This window comes from Odontomachus brunneus, unplaced genomic scaffold, assembly GCF_010583005.1.
Source record: "Odontomachus brunneus isolate Ranch 3 - 2012 unplaced genomic scaffold, Obru_v1 Obru_scaffold_019, whole genome shotgun sequence".
Classification (NCBI taxonomy): Eukaryota; Metazoa; Arthropoda; class Insecta; order Hymenoptera; family Formicidae; genus Odontomachus; species Odontomachus brunneus.
Genome location: NW_022639469.1, coordinates 23,510 through 40,175, shown reverse-complemented (window position 1 = coordinate 40,175; position 16,666 = coordinate 23,510). Strand labels below are relative to the sequence as shown.

The 16,666-nt window shown below is 35.8% G+C and overlaps 1 protein-coding gene across 1 annotated transcript in view; it reads right to left on the bottom strand.

The window, feature by feature from the left end:
* LOC116841854 overlaps window positions 1–16,176 on the bottom strand; it is a 54,155-nt gene extending 37,979 nt beyond the window's left edge. Inside the window, 3 exon segments of the mRNA XM_032810283.1 lie at window positions 15,627–15,697; window positions 15,700–15,838; window positions 16,075–16,176. Coding sequence (XP_032666174.1) covers window positions 15,627–15,697; window positions 15,700–15,838; window positions 16,075–16,176 — 312 coding nt within the window.
* Window positions 16,177–16,666: the final 490 nt, after the last annotated feature.

Genomic DNA, 16,666 nt, shown 5'->3' with positions numbered 1-16,666 from the left:
TATATATATATATATATATATATATATATATATATATATATATATATATATATATATATATATATATAGTATTTACTGAATAAGTTTTTAATTTTTTTAGTTACCTTTTTTCTCAATGTGTAACGACATATTATAAGGTTTTATTCGATGAGGTTCTCATTTCTTATAAAAACGATATTAGTGTTGGAAACTTAAAAAAGTTCCGAATATCGAGTTAAACAAAAAGTTTGGTTTGTTTTTTTGCTTTCGTTAGTTTTTAATCGACTTTTATTTTAGAGAATGGTATTAGAACATTCATGAAAAATCATAAATAATGACGGTGGTTACTCGGTTGATAATTTATTTCTCTTGGGGAAAAATGATAAAGTCAAATTTAATTTAAAAATTAAATCGAACTCTCTTTAATTGATCCAATATATAAAATGATTAAATTCTGAAAAATTTTAATTTAATAATTTTTATTAAATTAAATTTTAATTTAATAATTTTTTAATTTTAAAACTTTAAGATGTTGTAATAAATAAATTCTTTTTCAAAGATTTTTTTTGAGAATTACAGTAATCTAAATATGTAATATCTAGATATGCATCAATACATGGAGAGAATATTATAGTTATATTTTGATATATCTTTTTTTCATTTTATACTATATATAGTACTATATATAGTACATTTTGTACTATATATAGTTTCTACTTTATATAGCAAGCAAACCAAATTTTTGTTTTAATTTAGCGTTTTTTATTCAAATGTCTAAAAACATAGCAAGCGTTTTAATAGTACATTTTAGTTCTTGAAATATAACTAGCACATATAAAATAAAAGGATAGCCAATTACTACATAAAATATCGATCTATTTCTTTGGTACAACGTCCTGCAGAGTAATTTTTATTAAAATTATAAAATATAATTTATAAAACTCTCTCCGTGCATGAAATACCTGAACCAAGTAACATCAGTTTGAATACATTATGTGTTTTTCTGTAGCGTGGTATAGGAGTAGACTGTCAGTAAGATCTATCTTGTTGAGAAACAGTGAATTTCGCTAGAAACATAGGAAATTTCGACAGATGCACACATTTTTTTATAGCACATTTTAATCCCTGAGATACAAGCAGCATCTACGAAATGAAAGAAATAGTCAATTACTACAGAGAATATCGACCTATTTCTTGTTAGAAAATTCTATAGTAATTTTTATTATAAAATTCTCTTCGTATATTGTCTGAATAGTGTATTGTGATGAATAGTAGTTTCGCCCTTATGTCTTATATTGTCGGTGTAGTAGCAAGTAATAACATTTTTCTTTTGCGTTTATTTTGTTTATATCGTCGGATCCTTTCACAGGCGAGAATCAATCGAGGCTAACTGACAGAGAGAACCGCGAGAGAATACTTCTTTCGGTGCTCTACGTTACATGAATAGGTATTCCGCGATAGACTCGCAGGCGTCGCTCGTCGACTCTCATTCCGTGTGAACGGGAATTGGCTGACGTCTTGACGAGGGATGAACGTGCGCGGCAAGGGCGGGAATATTGCGGTGCTTTACACTTATCCCGGAAAATCGATCCTTCATTCAGGCGATTCCCCAGTTCGAATCGTCTTTGGTCAACAGACCGCGGCAATTACTGTCCGAAATGACCGTTCGAACTTTATCGAAGCCAGCAGAAGCCATTCGAGGAAAATGAAACGTTTGTATCTCGGCGAGTGGAACTTTTCCGCCTCTACGTTGAATTTCTCTCGGAGAGGAGAGTTTGAGAGGCTTCTCTATTTCCTTATATATATATATATATATATATATATATATATATATATATTCGAATTGCTCGTTTTATCTCACGCGGAATATTGTGTGTGCAGAAAATATTGTAGTTTACTTTTTATATAAAGTCTATTCAACTTCATTATATTTCTACCCCAGACAGAGTCTGTTTTACTTTACTATTTTACTTAGCCCAGGCAGAAGTAGTTTTTGTTTTATTTTTGTTTGTTCTATTTAAATATAAAAGATTTAAGTAAATATGTTATTAGTATCTATCGAATAATTTTTTATTTTTTAGATATTTTTCTCTTAGTATTTATAATATAACGACATAAAATGTAGGAATAGATTGTCTATCTTGCTAGATAAGATCTGTTTTACACGAGAAAGCTAAGACACATTGTTCAATATTACAGAAATTAGAAGGAGCGAATTATGCACGATTGGAATTATTGCCGTTTGTGTTGGTGCGTTTATATCGTCGACGTCGCTGCCGTTAGAAACTAATCGTCGATATAGCGATGCGGAGTTTGCAGCCGCGCTCGTAAAAGATATTTGCCATTCAGCTGGCAATTTGTTAGCTTTGGAGTTTGCGAACGGGAACTCCCGGCGGTATAAATACCAAAGTTGCGCATTAGGCAAGTTATTCCCATCGACAATTCGGAGATATAGCTATCGTCGAGTCGCGGGACGCGAGCCTAAAGTTAAGCAGCAGCACTTCGTAAGCCATGCGCGGCCAACTCGCCGCTATTTGTTCCCCTTGATCGAGCGTTAAACGCAATCTGTCTTGTTCTCCTTGTTGCTACAATGACACTCGCCGTTTGTCGCAAACGTGACACACATACTCTCCGCGGCAGTTTATAGTATTCAGCATTCGTCCCGTTTGCGCGAATAAGTTGATCGTTAGCCACATAGAGAATTTCCTGGGATCTAATTGAGACATGGTCCGATTTCTCCGGAAAATTATGGATTCTATTTGAGCAATCTGCAAGATGATTCAGATCGGAAGTACAACGTTTCAAAAATGTGATTCTAACAAATAACCCTATAGATACACACCAATCTTGCTTATCTTTTGTGATTTGATATAGTATTCCAAAAAAAGATGATTATTTATTCAAAAAAAGATTAGCTCAAAATCGATATCAACATTTATACGAGGTGTTTCATTTTGATAACATTATAAAATATTTCACAAACAACGCAGTTTAGAACAAAATATTTTAGATAAAAGTTTTTTGATTTGGATAGGTAAGATGGTGATCTACATTTGACCATGAAACGCCCTATCACCTAAGACCCTCAAGATTGATCGAATAAAGGTCACCATTTTATTCATCCATCGAAACCAAGGAACTTTTGTATGAAATATTTTTTCTTAAAATGTGTTATTTTTGAAAAATATTTTATAATACTATTAAAATGATATACCTCTCTTTATAAGAACTGAAGTTGATTTCGAGCTAAATTTTTTGCATAAATAATTATTTTTTGTGATATATAAAACCACAAAAAATGAAAAATATTGGGGTGTCTTGCTTGAGGATTACTTGTAAGTGAGAAACCAAAATAGATCATTTTTACGAAACGCATTTCTTTAAAAATCTTTTCTGCCTTCAAACTGCTTCTATAAATTTTTAAAAAGAATGCGTTAAGGCAAATGTATCAATCACACACATATTCATATATTTAATCCTGGACGTTTTATTCTTTTGGTCTTTAAATACGAATATTTAAACTTTTAATGTAAAATACTGGATAAGTCAATAACTATTTAAATACAATAAATTTTTTTATGACGCCAGATTTTTTTAAAAAATTGAGGTCAAATGTATGAAAAAATGCGTTCTTGATAATTTCTGAAATAACGTAGCAGATGAATCAGACATGCTAGAGACTTTTAGTAGTGATTCAATTAAAGGTAAAACCTTGTGCTTTGAGACGATCAGAATGAAAATGATGTTACACTCATCTATCTTGAGCGATAATAGATTTTGGCTGCGCGCGCTCGCTACTCTTTACCATACGCCATCCGGGGAATTCTGGAGAATTGTGTATTCAAACAAGCCTCCAGATTACATTTTTTATCCGATATTAACTTTTCTTGCTCTAAATTGAAGTAGATTAAATTTCTGAGGGCGAAGCCTGATTTTAATTTATTTCTTTATTTAATATAGAATTATTTAATATAAATAAAGAAATAAATTAAAATCACATAGATTTCGCTCTTAGGAATTTAGTCCATTTCAATTTAGAACAAGAAAAGTTAATATCGGATAAAAATGTAATCTGAAGGCTTATTTGGATACATAATTCTCTCTCTCTCTTTCTTCCTCCTTTTTCTTCTCTCTCCAGAATTCCCCGGGTAACGTACGGTAGAGTGGCGAGCGCGCGTACGCAACGAAAATTTATTATCGTTCAAGATAGGCGGATGTAACATTATTTTCATCATGATCACCTAAAGCACAAGATTCAAGTTTTAATTAAATTTCAATTAAATATTTCTAGCACTTTCATCCGCTATATTATTTAAAAAATGGTAAAAAACGCGTTTTTTCACATTTTAAACCAATTTTCTGAAAAAACGTGATAATTTTGCTTTCAGATTCGGATTTGGACCAAAAATCTACGGGAAATGATACATTTTATGATACATGTTGCACGTTTAATGTCGATCTGTGTTATTATCTGTTTTGCTCATTACAGAATTCTCTTGACGGTATAAATTTCGCTTTTTTAGAAATTATGAAGAATTATTTAGAACGTTTCTTAATTGGAAAAGCAAACTAGTTTTAGAGCTGGATTTATGAAATTACGTGGAAGGTGCCAAAAAATTGTTGAACAGAATGGTGCATATATTACTGATTAAAATTGTTTTTAACAAGAATAAAATATATTTCAATTTTGTTGGAAAATCCGCATGGACTTATGATGGATCAATCTAATATTTAGAGATTGATTTGCTTTCGTGTGTGACGACGAGAAACATTTTTAACTTTAATCTCCTCTAAATGGATTCGAGTTATTTACTTTCCCGACTCAATCCATTGTGCGCGTTATTTTGACGCGCGTATTACTTTGGCGATTCCAATTGCGATTTCTAGTCGTATTTGTGATCTCAAAATGTTTTTGCCATCTTTATTATATTCAGAGTAAATAGAATGGTTGCGAATCACGTTCTCTTTTTTCTTTTTTTACAATTCTTTATATAGTACGCATAGTACATATAACTAAAAGCTGCGATAAAAGAACAGTTCTCGCAGTATTATAAAGTAAATGTTGACGGCATAAGAGAAAAAAAGCAAATATTGAACAACGATTTTACAACAAACGATATCTGGGTCGGAGAGGAAAATACAAACGCGTCAGTCTACTGACCGATTACCTGTCAAAGAAATTGGGAATCTCGAAATTGTTGCTTTCATGCATTACTTCGGAGATGAGAGCGAGATAAATCCACTCTGAAACGCCGGAAACGTTCGACGCGTTCTATAAAGGTATATTACTCGCCTGAAAAATCAAAAGAGATTTCTATCTCGCTCTATACAAACAGACGTTTTTCTATTTTCAACAGACCGCCGGAAGTATCATTAATGAAAAAAGAAGTAGTCAAGTGAAAAGTTCGCTAAGCAGGCTGCAAGGATATTACGTTTTCCTCTTCTGTTTTTTTCCTCCATTAAGTCATCGATCGTGCTGGTAGGTATCAATGTTTTCCGGATTAGTAAGTGAAAAAAGAAGACAAAGGCTTCGTACCTCGCGATAACACCTGCGTACTCGATTTTGACGTTGCACGTTTTTGCGGAAATTTATGATCATTTCTCGTGACACTTCTCTGTGGTAATTCTGTTTAATTTTTATAATCCGGAAAAAGTCACTACATTGGCGCGGCAGCAATTTTGTGAAACACAATTATAATAATTATTATTGTTATTATAATCATTATTGCTATCATCCTCTTCTATATAAATCAGAAAAAAACTTAAAAAACCAAAAGAAAAATGAATATACAAATATATTTGTCGTACAAATTTTTAATGTTTTATTAATAATATACTTGGAAATTTATGCAAATAATAATATATATTTTGATTCTGTTTTATTATCATGTTATACATTCCGGTAGAATTTTTTGCCAAAAATAAATTAATTTATGATCCTTTATGACTTTTAATATATATGTACGAAAAAGAAAAATGTTTCTGTACAAATGAATAAGAAATAGTGAATAAATCAATAAAATTAAATACACAAATATATTTATTTTATACTTTCATATATATATATATATATATATATATATATATAATTTTGTTTTATATTTCAACTTTTTCTTATTACCAGATACACAGAGTGTCTGATGATTTAATGACCCAATTTACATGCATATGAGCATTTTTTATTTTACCGTCAGACATATTGCATATTTTTGCATGATTTCAATCAAAATAAATAAATTCACGTTCTTTCATGAAGTGTACCTCTGTACAGGCTGTTATAAGCTGTTATAGGCTGTTATAGGCTGCATTTAAAAAATCGAGGTATCCCTGAATTTATCTTAACGACTCTAACTAGAAGAAATCGAGCTTCATCGAATGATGTTAACTTCGTCACCAAATAACTGATAAAAGACAAACATTTCATATTTTGCCTGTTTTTGGAAATAATAGCCTGTAACACCTTTATACCTTATGTATATGGCGCGGCGGAGGTGTGGCGTTTTTTATCGGTCTATTCTCTGAGATATGATATGAAAAAGTTCTAGTTCAAAGAGTGTAAAAGCCACCCTGAAAAAGCCCAGACAGCAATAAGCTCCGGCAGATAACGGTTGCGACTCAAAGCGTTAGTGAACGCTTGCAGATTTCAAATTACTCGACGACGGACGCGTTTCGCGAATGACGGGCACAAGCGAGAGAGTAGAATTTTGAGCGTGATTAGACCGGAATTCGCTAGCGAAGTCCGCGGAGATTAAAGCGGATGTGCGCTATGGGGGCGCGACGGAGAGAATCTCAACAGTTTATGATGCCCGGTTTTATCTGCGAGCGCGCCGGCGCGCGGCCTTTTCGTCGTATCTGCACACCATCGGGTAATAAAAAGACTCGTACGACCTGACACCGACGGCCCCGTGGATGATGAATGTGCTAAACAGCGCGTCAATATAAAGGAGATAACGGTAAACGCCGTGAATATACGATTCGATCGTAAATCTCGTCCGCTCGCCCCCGCGCTTCTGCGCGCTCCGTCACCGATACAACTCGTCTCTCTCTCGATTTCGGCCGCTGAAGTGGGGCGGGGGCTGACGCGTTTTTATATTTCTCTCTCTCTCTCTCTCTTTCTCTCTCTGCGCCGGATTTTATATTTGCGCTTTTTCTCGTCCGAGAGGGAACGAAAAATTCACACGATGACGACGCGTGCTAGATTAATATCCACGCAACATGTGCGAATGGGAAATACGAATAACAATTTTTTAACGAAGTGAGTTCGGGTAGGAGCGCGAATAACAATCCGCGAGATGATTTGGATGCACACGAAAAAACAAATCCGTTAGTGCAACTGAATTTTCTGTTATCTAGGAACCAGATGAAAAATTTGCTCGTAGAAACAAAAAGATTACTGTGAAAAGTTTCTATTCATCAATTATTCTCAGTTATCTCGACCGAATTTTAGAGCTGTTAGTTAATAGTCGTTACTTAAAATATGGCCTACGCGAAATATTCAGATCTGAATTTAGAGTTAGGTGAGAATTTTTTATTTGAATTATATAATATATATGACATTTTACATTTGCGATTTAGCTGAAAAATTCACATCTAGCTCTAAATTAAAATCTGAGTATCTCATTCGAGGTAACAACTATTTATATAGTAATAGCTATTGATATAGACTTAAGGACTGATTATTTCAACTTCTTGATAAGCTAAATCATACATCTATCTTCATTTTTTCTTTAAATTAGACAGACACATGATTTAATTGTCAAGTAGTTTACCAAGAAGTTAGAACAATCGACTCTAAATCTTTCAACTAAATTGCAATTGTAAATGTAACGTCGTATATATTGTGTATAATTCAAGTAAAGAAATTCAAATCTAACTCTAAATTCATATGAATATCTCACGTGTTTTAAATAATGACTATTAATACAGGTTATAATGCAGCTATATTCAGACGAATGTTTTTGGTCACGGTAACAGAGATATTATTTTTCGTCAGTGAATTTTTCGTCTCTATTTCGTTTCTATTTGATTACCGGAACAAAAATTTTTTTCCATGTAGCAGTGATTACAGACTGGTACAATCGATTATTTTAACAGAATATTTATCACAAAGATATCTCTTTGTAAGGTAAAATCTGGAGTTGATATTTCAAATGGGTTAAATTTTTGACGAGGGATTGTTAGTATACGCGCACGGAGAAAACACGGAAGAAGCAACTCTGTTGGTGTAATCGAATTTTCTGTTATCAGATAACCAGATAGAAAACTCGATTGTAGAAACAGAAAGATTCCTGTAGGAGGTTTCTATTCAGCCAATTACTCTCGGTTGAGTTATCTCAACAGAGTTTTAATGCAGCTGAATGTTCCGAAATTTTGTTCTATGTGTTGTTAGCCCACATACTAATCTAATTGTGCCAAATAGATTTATTAGTAAAACATAGAACAACTAATTATGTGGTTGTTCGAACCACAGGGCAATTTCCCTTGTTATTGGCGTCACAGCGGTGATGATATCTGGTTACATCAACCAGAGTATATCGTTGCTCAATGTCCAACCGATTTTTTATTGCCACAACCAAATCACATGCAACAACATGGACATGCAACTACATGGAAAAAACAATTCTGTTAACGTAATTGAATTTTCTATTATATAGGAGATGAAAAACTCGATTGTAGAAACAGAAAGATTCCTGTAGGAAGTTTCTATTCAGCCTTCTATTCAGTTGTCCACAGTTATCTCAATCGAGTTTTAATGCAGCTCAATGTTCAGATAAATGTTTTTGGTCACAATAACAAAGATATTATTTCTTGTCAGCGAGTTTTTTATACGGTTCCCATTCAGTTACCCAAATTGAAATTTTCCGTGTACGATTGTGGATTAATTAATATTAAGATGCTCGGAAAAGACAATTTTCTTTGGATACGCGGAAGAATTATTGATTCCTTGCTATTCTAATATTCTCTTTCTCTTGTTCTTTCTTTCTTTCTCTCTCTTTCTCTCTCTCTCTCTCTCTCTCTCTCTCTCTCTCTCTCTCTCTCTCTGTTCGTCATTACTCATATGATGTCAATGACTTTTGAACATGCTAAGAATATAATTTGCCAAATATAAACATTTTATGTATTGTAAAGAAATTACAATATTCATAATTTTTTTAAACCTATAATTTCTTGCAATAAGATGCATCTTAATTATTGTTATTTACTTTCCCTCTATAAGTACACACGGAGAGAAAATATTATATAATATTATAATATTAAAAATTACGTTAAAATTATATTTCTTTTTGCAATATTTTTGGAAGGCTGGACTGTACTTAATTGTGGTATAAATTACTCTGGAAAGTAAATTTGACGATTAATTTGGCATACGATATTAAAAAAATATTTAAGTAATCACAATATTACTTTGCAAAAAATCAATATAATACATTTTTATACAAATATATAGTAATTTTGCTCATAATTTGTATAGCCCAAAATTATAAAAGTCTTGTCGCAATTTTGCTATATTTTTTTCGTGTACAAAAAGACTAATGCATAAAATAAAATGTAAACTTAATCGGGACTAATAAATCTCAAATAATAGTTTGTATATTGTCTTTAACACTGACAATTTATAACATTGATAATTAAATGAAAGATTAAAATAATTCTCTTGGACATCCAAGATAAATAAAAAAATAATTTATTACAATATCATCGATCTCTTTCGTTACTATTTCAGCATGTTCTGCTTTAATAATAATTAAAAGTCATTTTTTTCTAAATCGCGAGAAACAGAAATGATTACAGGAAACCTTAAGCAGAAATGATCTTAAACAGAAATGACAAGAAGGAAATCTTAAAGGAGTTAAAATGATTCCTTCGAATATTGCAATGTTAAGAATGGTTTCCGATGTCAATTCTCAATTTCGATTCTTCGTGTTCGATTCACTTTCCCGTTATTTCGCAAGTGTTCAGCTGAAAAAAATTCCTATCGTTTTCTGCATGTGGTTTTTCGCTATTAGGTCGGTTGTTTCAACTTTTTGATAAATTAACTGATTAAATCATATGTCTATTTAAATTGAAGGGAAAACAAAGACAGATATATGATTTAACTATCAATTAACTCGCCAAGAAGTTGGAACAACCGACCCTTATTGAATGTTTCCGGGAATTTTTCCAAATTGACGTGACGTCGATAGACGTAAGCTTTAATCGTTTGAACATTTTTCTCTCGTAAAGCAAAAATAGATCTCTGGTTAACATTTTTATCGTTTAACTGTCGCACTGTAACGTTTATTTCGCGCGATCCACGTGCGCTCGTCGTTATCATGCGAAAAATATTCCTTATTTATTCGCGTGCGCTTAGCTAAAATCCTCGTAATAACGCATTATACACGTAAAATCGCGCGGACTTGTGCCAACGTGGCTGGCATATTGCGGACGAAATAATTTTTTTTTTGCTTTTCACCGTATCGTTGACCGATGACCTTCCGATAATATTGATTCTCTCGTTTACGTTCGGCGAATAAGGGCAATTTCGCTCGAAATTGGCTCGAACGAAAACCATTCCACGGGTTTCTTATTGCCGGCGAGGGTATAATCGGCGGGGACAATAAGAATCGCCTGGAACGGTCCAATTTAAGGATCGGGAGATCCTTGTTGCGCAAACCACTGCAATGATACTTTCTCCATTTGTTTCGAGCGGCTCGTGTTTGCTCTTACCGATCGATGTTGATGCGCGACCCTGCAGAAATTATCTCTCCCGCAGCTCCATAAATCATTCGGGCTTTGACGGAGAAATGGTGGAAAAACGTTAAGCCGCTCTGCGAAGGCCGGCCAGAGGGCGAAAAATGACACGGTCCTTCTCGAAAGCTCTTTTCACGCGTCCGAACGGAGAGCTTGCAACAAGTGAGAGTCGAATCCGACAGGTACAGCAACAAGCCCGAGTTATTTGTTATTTGCAAATGTGCAGCATCGTGCGCGATATAAATTTCACGGCTGCTCGTGTACATCGTGATTCTTCCGTGCTACAAACGATTTTCCTCTCTTTCGCGCTCAAAACATATCGTTTCTGTCGCTGCTTCCAACGCCTTGCAAATATTTCGTCTTGCTCTTGCTTACTTGTTCGTGCGACTGGTGATCTCGATTGACGGGTAACATATGTGCCGTGAGTGAAAATCTGTCTTAACTCTCGCGGGGAGAAACGTGCGCGAATAATAAATCGAGGAGAATTCGCTTCTACATGCAGGAGAATGCATTCAAGTAAATGTTGCTTTTTTTCAAATATTTAATATAAGTCTTAATTTAATATTTTATTTAAGTCTTGTATCCGCAAGTTTATCACAAATTCATCGTGAGCATCAAATTTATTCAAAATATATCTCAAGTCTTAATATAAACTTAGTCTTTTAATCAAGAATATTAAATTAAATCTAAAAATTGGCTTGGTTATGTACATAAAGTCGGACTAATTTTTTCTTCAATAAAGTTTTATAATGCTCTCGCAAAGAGAATATTATAAATACTATTATATTATAAATAAATTCTTCCTTTGAGTGCACAGTAATGAGCTTTGTCCGTTTGTTTGCGCGCAAGTATATTTGAATTTATGAAGAAAATATTTTTTATTGTGTGAAGATAACCATTACTTTTCATTAGTAAAGTAAACTGAGTAATCATGCTTTTCTCAACAATAGAATGATATTTTTTTCGTATGTACGTAGAAAAATGCATACTGCACACTAAAAACATTTAATAAAAACATTTAATAAAAACATTTAGTAAAAACATTTAGTAAATAACATTTATTGGGTAAATGTTATTCGTTTCAAGTATTTCATAAGTTTATGTATCTGTAAATCAATCGCCGGTTTATTATAGGCGTCAAATTTATTTAAGATACATTTTAAATCTTAGTAAATTTAACATTTTTTTTCAGTTAAGCATATTTAAAAAAAGAATTCGGTTTGTTTATTACATAAAATTAAACAAATATTTTTTTCCGGTAAAGTTTTATAATATATTTTTTATAATATTTTTATAATATTTTAAGAGAATTAAATATAATTTATAGTATTAAAGAGAATTTATAATATTAAAGATAATAAATTTTTTGTGTGTGCGTGATAATGAGCTTTCCTCAAATTTGTAACGAATATATTTCAGGAATATTATCAAAAAAATAATCTTTATTAAACGTAATTATTAGTTAAAAGGAGTAAGGTAAGCTGAGTAATAGCTTTCTTTAGCAGTAGAATAACAATTGTTTTATGTGTGTGCGCGTGTTCTAAGAAAGATAAAAGAAAAATATTTAAAAATTCATTTGTGAAATATAAAATTCACTTCTGTGAAATAAAGATTATTTCTATAAAATAAAATTTATCTCTCTTCCGGTAAAGTTTGTATACCACTAATAAATTTTCAAGTATTTTTTTCTCAATATAATATTGATAAAAGAATCAATTTTTCAATTTGAAAATATTCGAAATAATTTTATATTTTATTAGCTGACGAAGACGTGGTCTTCGCTATGTGTGTATGTGTTGTATTATGTGTGTATGTGTTCTATACTAAGAAAACAATACTTACAAATTTATTTATGGGATATAAAGTTTATTTCTATAAAATAAAAATTGATTTCTGTGAAAAATAGAATTTATTGCTGCCAATAGATCTTATATACCACAAGTAAATTGTCAAGTATCTCTTTCTCAATGTGATATCTATAAAAGAATCGATTTCTGGATTTGAGAATTAATTCTGTAATTTACCACCTAACGTGGCTTCGCTATGTGTGTGTGTGTGTGTGAATAAGCGATATCGGATAATTCTTTTCATTAATCGCCTAATGCATTAGTTATATAGGGCGAAACGATGTTATCGAGCTCACTAGTTATAGAAGCGAAGATAATTATTACGCGTTAAATTACCAATACACACGGGACCGCACAGTACAATGTGCTATTGGCAGCATATTATTACGCAACACACTTCGTCCGGCCAGCGCTGCGTTTGTGGCTGACGCGTGACGCGAATTATCTTTTATTATCCCAGAAAGTCTTATATTTGTCCGTCCCCGTGTCGTTCGCAGCGCGCATTCCGCACGGCGAGTGCCCGGAACACTCGATCGAGACTCGACTCTCGGGCTTGCAAAATTTGTCGCCGCGGCTGACGTTTCGCAAATGTTGTCGGCGGTGGATGTCGGGCTAATGCGCTGCGAAGTCGTCATTAGTTTGTGTTTATTCATTACATCGACGCTGTGTCAGCACGTGTTTAGAGAAGTTAAGCCGTGATTAATGGCTAACAACGGCGTACGGGGGCGAAACACGTAATTAGGATGCAAAATCCATCGGCGGTTCGTGCGACGGAGCCTAATCGGATCTGACGTGGCTCACGCGCGACCTTTCCGCAATTTTCTCCCCGCGAGAGAATAAGGCGATTTGTCACGATGCTTTTCCGTCGTGTCGTCGTGGCCACCGTCAGTGTGTGGAGAGCCGTGGCTTAACAAGCGAGACGAGCAGCTCACGAAATAAAGCTATGGTACTATCGTCGATCAGCATGCGTGGGATGTGCGTTTGTTAAAAATCGCGCCGACGTTTTTCGCCGATCGACGGCTTCCAGTTTCGGACTGACCTACTTTCGGCAGCGCCGAATGGGGCGTCGAGAATTTTATGGCCATTCACGTACGCGAGCGTAGTAATTGCTGCCCGCGGTGCTAATCATAATATGTTCTATTCTTGCTCAAGGTTATGCTTGATAACTGACAGGACGCGGATTAGCGAGCGGCTCGTGAATTTTAGAGAATGTGTGTCGAAACGTCCAATGCGTCACAATTTTCGTTGGCGATTTGCAGGTTTCACCTGCGATTTGCTAAAATACAAGGCGTAGCTTCCCCTATGTGCACTACGGTTGCGGAGAAAATAATTGTTATATTTTAGTTAAAACATTGTCTAAATTGATTCTCTATTTCAGCGTTATTCTTTTACCCAATTTGTATTACAAATACAAATGGAGAGGTTTTGGAGAGAAATTGTTATATCGCAGCTAAAACATTATCTAAATTGTTTCTTTATTTCGGAGTTACTTTTTTACCCAATTCGCATTGTGGTTCTGGAGAGAGAGGGGAGATAGAGATAGATAGAGAAAGAAAAGGGAGGAGAGAGAGAGGAGAGAGAGAGGGGGGAGAGAGAAAGAGACTGACTGTATATCTGAATATGTATAGTTGAAAAACTGTTAATTGTTTTTGTATTGCAGTATTATTTTTTTATTTCTAATTGGCGTTGTGGTTTCGGACAGATAAATTGTTTAACTTAGCTAAAACGCTATTTAAATTCTTTTTTTATTTCAGTATTATTTTTCTATCCCTAAATTGCATTATGGTTTTGAAAAGAGAAACTATATATTTTAGATAAAACACTATCTAAATCTTTTTTTTCTATTTTGGTGTTATACATCTAACCCATTTTGCATTACGATTTTGAAGAAAAATTATTATATAATACCTAAAACATTATATAAACTGGTTCTCTGTTTCGGTATTATTTTTCTATCTAATTTGCGTTATATGGTTTCAAAAAGAGAAATTATATATTTCAGCTAAAACACACTATCTAAATTTTTCTTATACTTTGGTAGTATTCTGTTATCCAATTTACATTATAGTTTCGCAGAAAAAACTGTTATATCTTCGCTAAAACACTATCTAAATTTTTCCCACAATTTGGCATCATTTGCAAAATCTTCCGCAAACAGTAATTACGATATAGCTAATTAAAGCTTCTATCTAAAACGTTTTCTAAATTGTCCTCCTGAACGAAAACCGCACTCTCCGATTGTCGGCGGGCAGGCGCGGCGATAATCTAAAGTGCCAGGACCTCTCGATCTCCTCGATAATCGTCCGTCCTCACTCTAATCGGTGACCTAGTCCGTCGAAAAAAAAATCGTATCAATCGCGCACCACTCGTTCCCTCGCGCGACACGTTTCGCGCCCCGCAGATTACGCCTCTGCTCTAATTCTCCCGCTCTAATTCCGACAGTCTCATTAGACACAATTACATTCCTCCGAGTCGGCTCAGAATCCCTTCCCCCGACGTCATCATTATATCGCCTCCTCCGTAACGGTGGCATAACAGGTTGTGCGTCACGGCGAGTCAGCGGCGCGTACGCCTAATTTTCATCAATCAGCGACGAGCGCGCGCTGCGTGTAACGCCCGCATCAGTTATGACATTCGGACGGCGACGGCCCGGAGCTTCGCGCGTTGCCTCTCCTCGGCAGTTCAGCCCACGACCTGGTCGTGCGGCACTACTCACCCCTGACACGCATCAGCTCAGCCTGCACGTAGCCCGGTATCGTCACCCAGAAAGCGAGGAAAAAGTTGCGTTTGCCGGCGGCAGTGACACGTGAAACGCGAGTGTAAACGCGGTGGTGTGTAAGGGTGGCGAGAGGGTGAGCGAGAGGCAGACAGAAAGAGAGACAAACAGAGAGAGAGAGAGAGAGAGGGAGAGAGATAGAGAGAGAAAGAGAGAGAGAAAGGTAGTGAGAAAGGGAGAGAGAGAGAGAGAGAAAGAGAGAGAAAGAGGGAGAGTAACGCGGAAAGGACGAAGGGGTGCGACGGAGAGAACGACGACGCGCTGGTGAATGAACGAGAATTGGATTCACTAACCTGCCTGTCCGCAGAGTCCGGAAACCGAGGAGCAACTGAGAGAGGTGGTAGCGTCGAGGCGACTGTCCGCGGCTCCACTGCCTTGGCCGTACGAAACCCACCCCCGCGAACGCGTCTGCCTCCGCCAACCCCCGTCGCCGGTCCTGCCACCACGCCGCCGGGGTCCCTGTTCCTTCGCGATACGGGGATGCTCTTGGGACTTCGCTCTCTCGCTCCGTTCATGCTCTCATTCGGCCCATTTCCTCCCTCTCCCCCTGCCCCCACCCTTTCCACCTCCCCCTCTTTGTCCTCCCTCTCCTCCTCCTCCTCCTCCTCCTCCTACATCTCGTTCTCCCCTTGCAACTCTCATCCCTTTCCGCTACCCTCGCGTCCTGCACTCTTCTCTCTCTTCTCTCCAGCCAACTCTCTCATCCTCTCACCTCGATTCATTTCTCCTTCTCCGTGATGCATCCTGCGACTCTTCCATTTCTTTTTCGGAAGATTTGGCCTCCACCTTCGCGCAGTATTCCTCTCGTTCTGCCACCCTCTCTGTCACGCCACCCTGCTGCATCTCCCCTGAAAACCATCCTGCCGACGAATGTACGTCCGAGAAACAGCACCCCTCTCGTCAGGGGCGTAGCTGTCGGGCATGGAGCCTGCATTCGGTTTCGCGGAGCGTCGGAGTGTCGAGAGAGATGTTCAGTCGTTTACTTGCTCCCGATATTCTCGAGATATAACAATGAATTGGCTGCACCGCGGTATGGCTTTAGTGATACGAATGAGAGATGAAGTGAATTACACGTAAATATATACACTTCAGTTTCCCCGCGACTAAAATTTGGGCGAAAGTAGGCCGATTTGGTAGAAATATATCTTCTTTAATTTTCGCTCGAGCACGAGAGAAGCAAAGGGGACATTTTCTTCAGAGAATTTCGATAGAGAGAGAGAAGGCTAATGGGTGATTCTCACGAAGGAATACCTGAAAATGAATTTTTTTGGTACTGATCCAGACGCAGTCATTATTCGACAAGTAGACCAGAGAATCAAGAGAACTGTGGAGA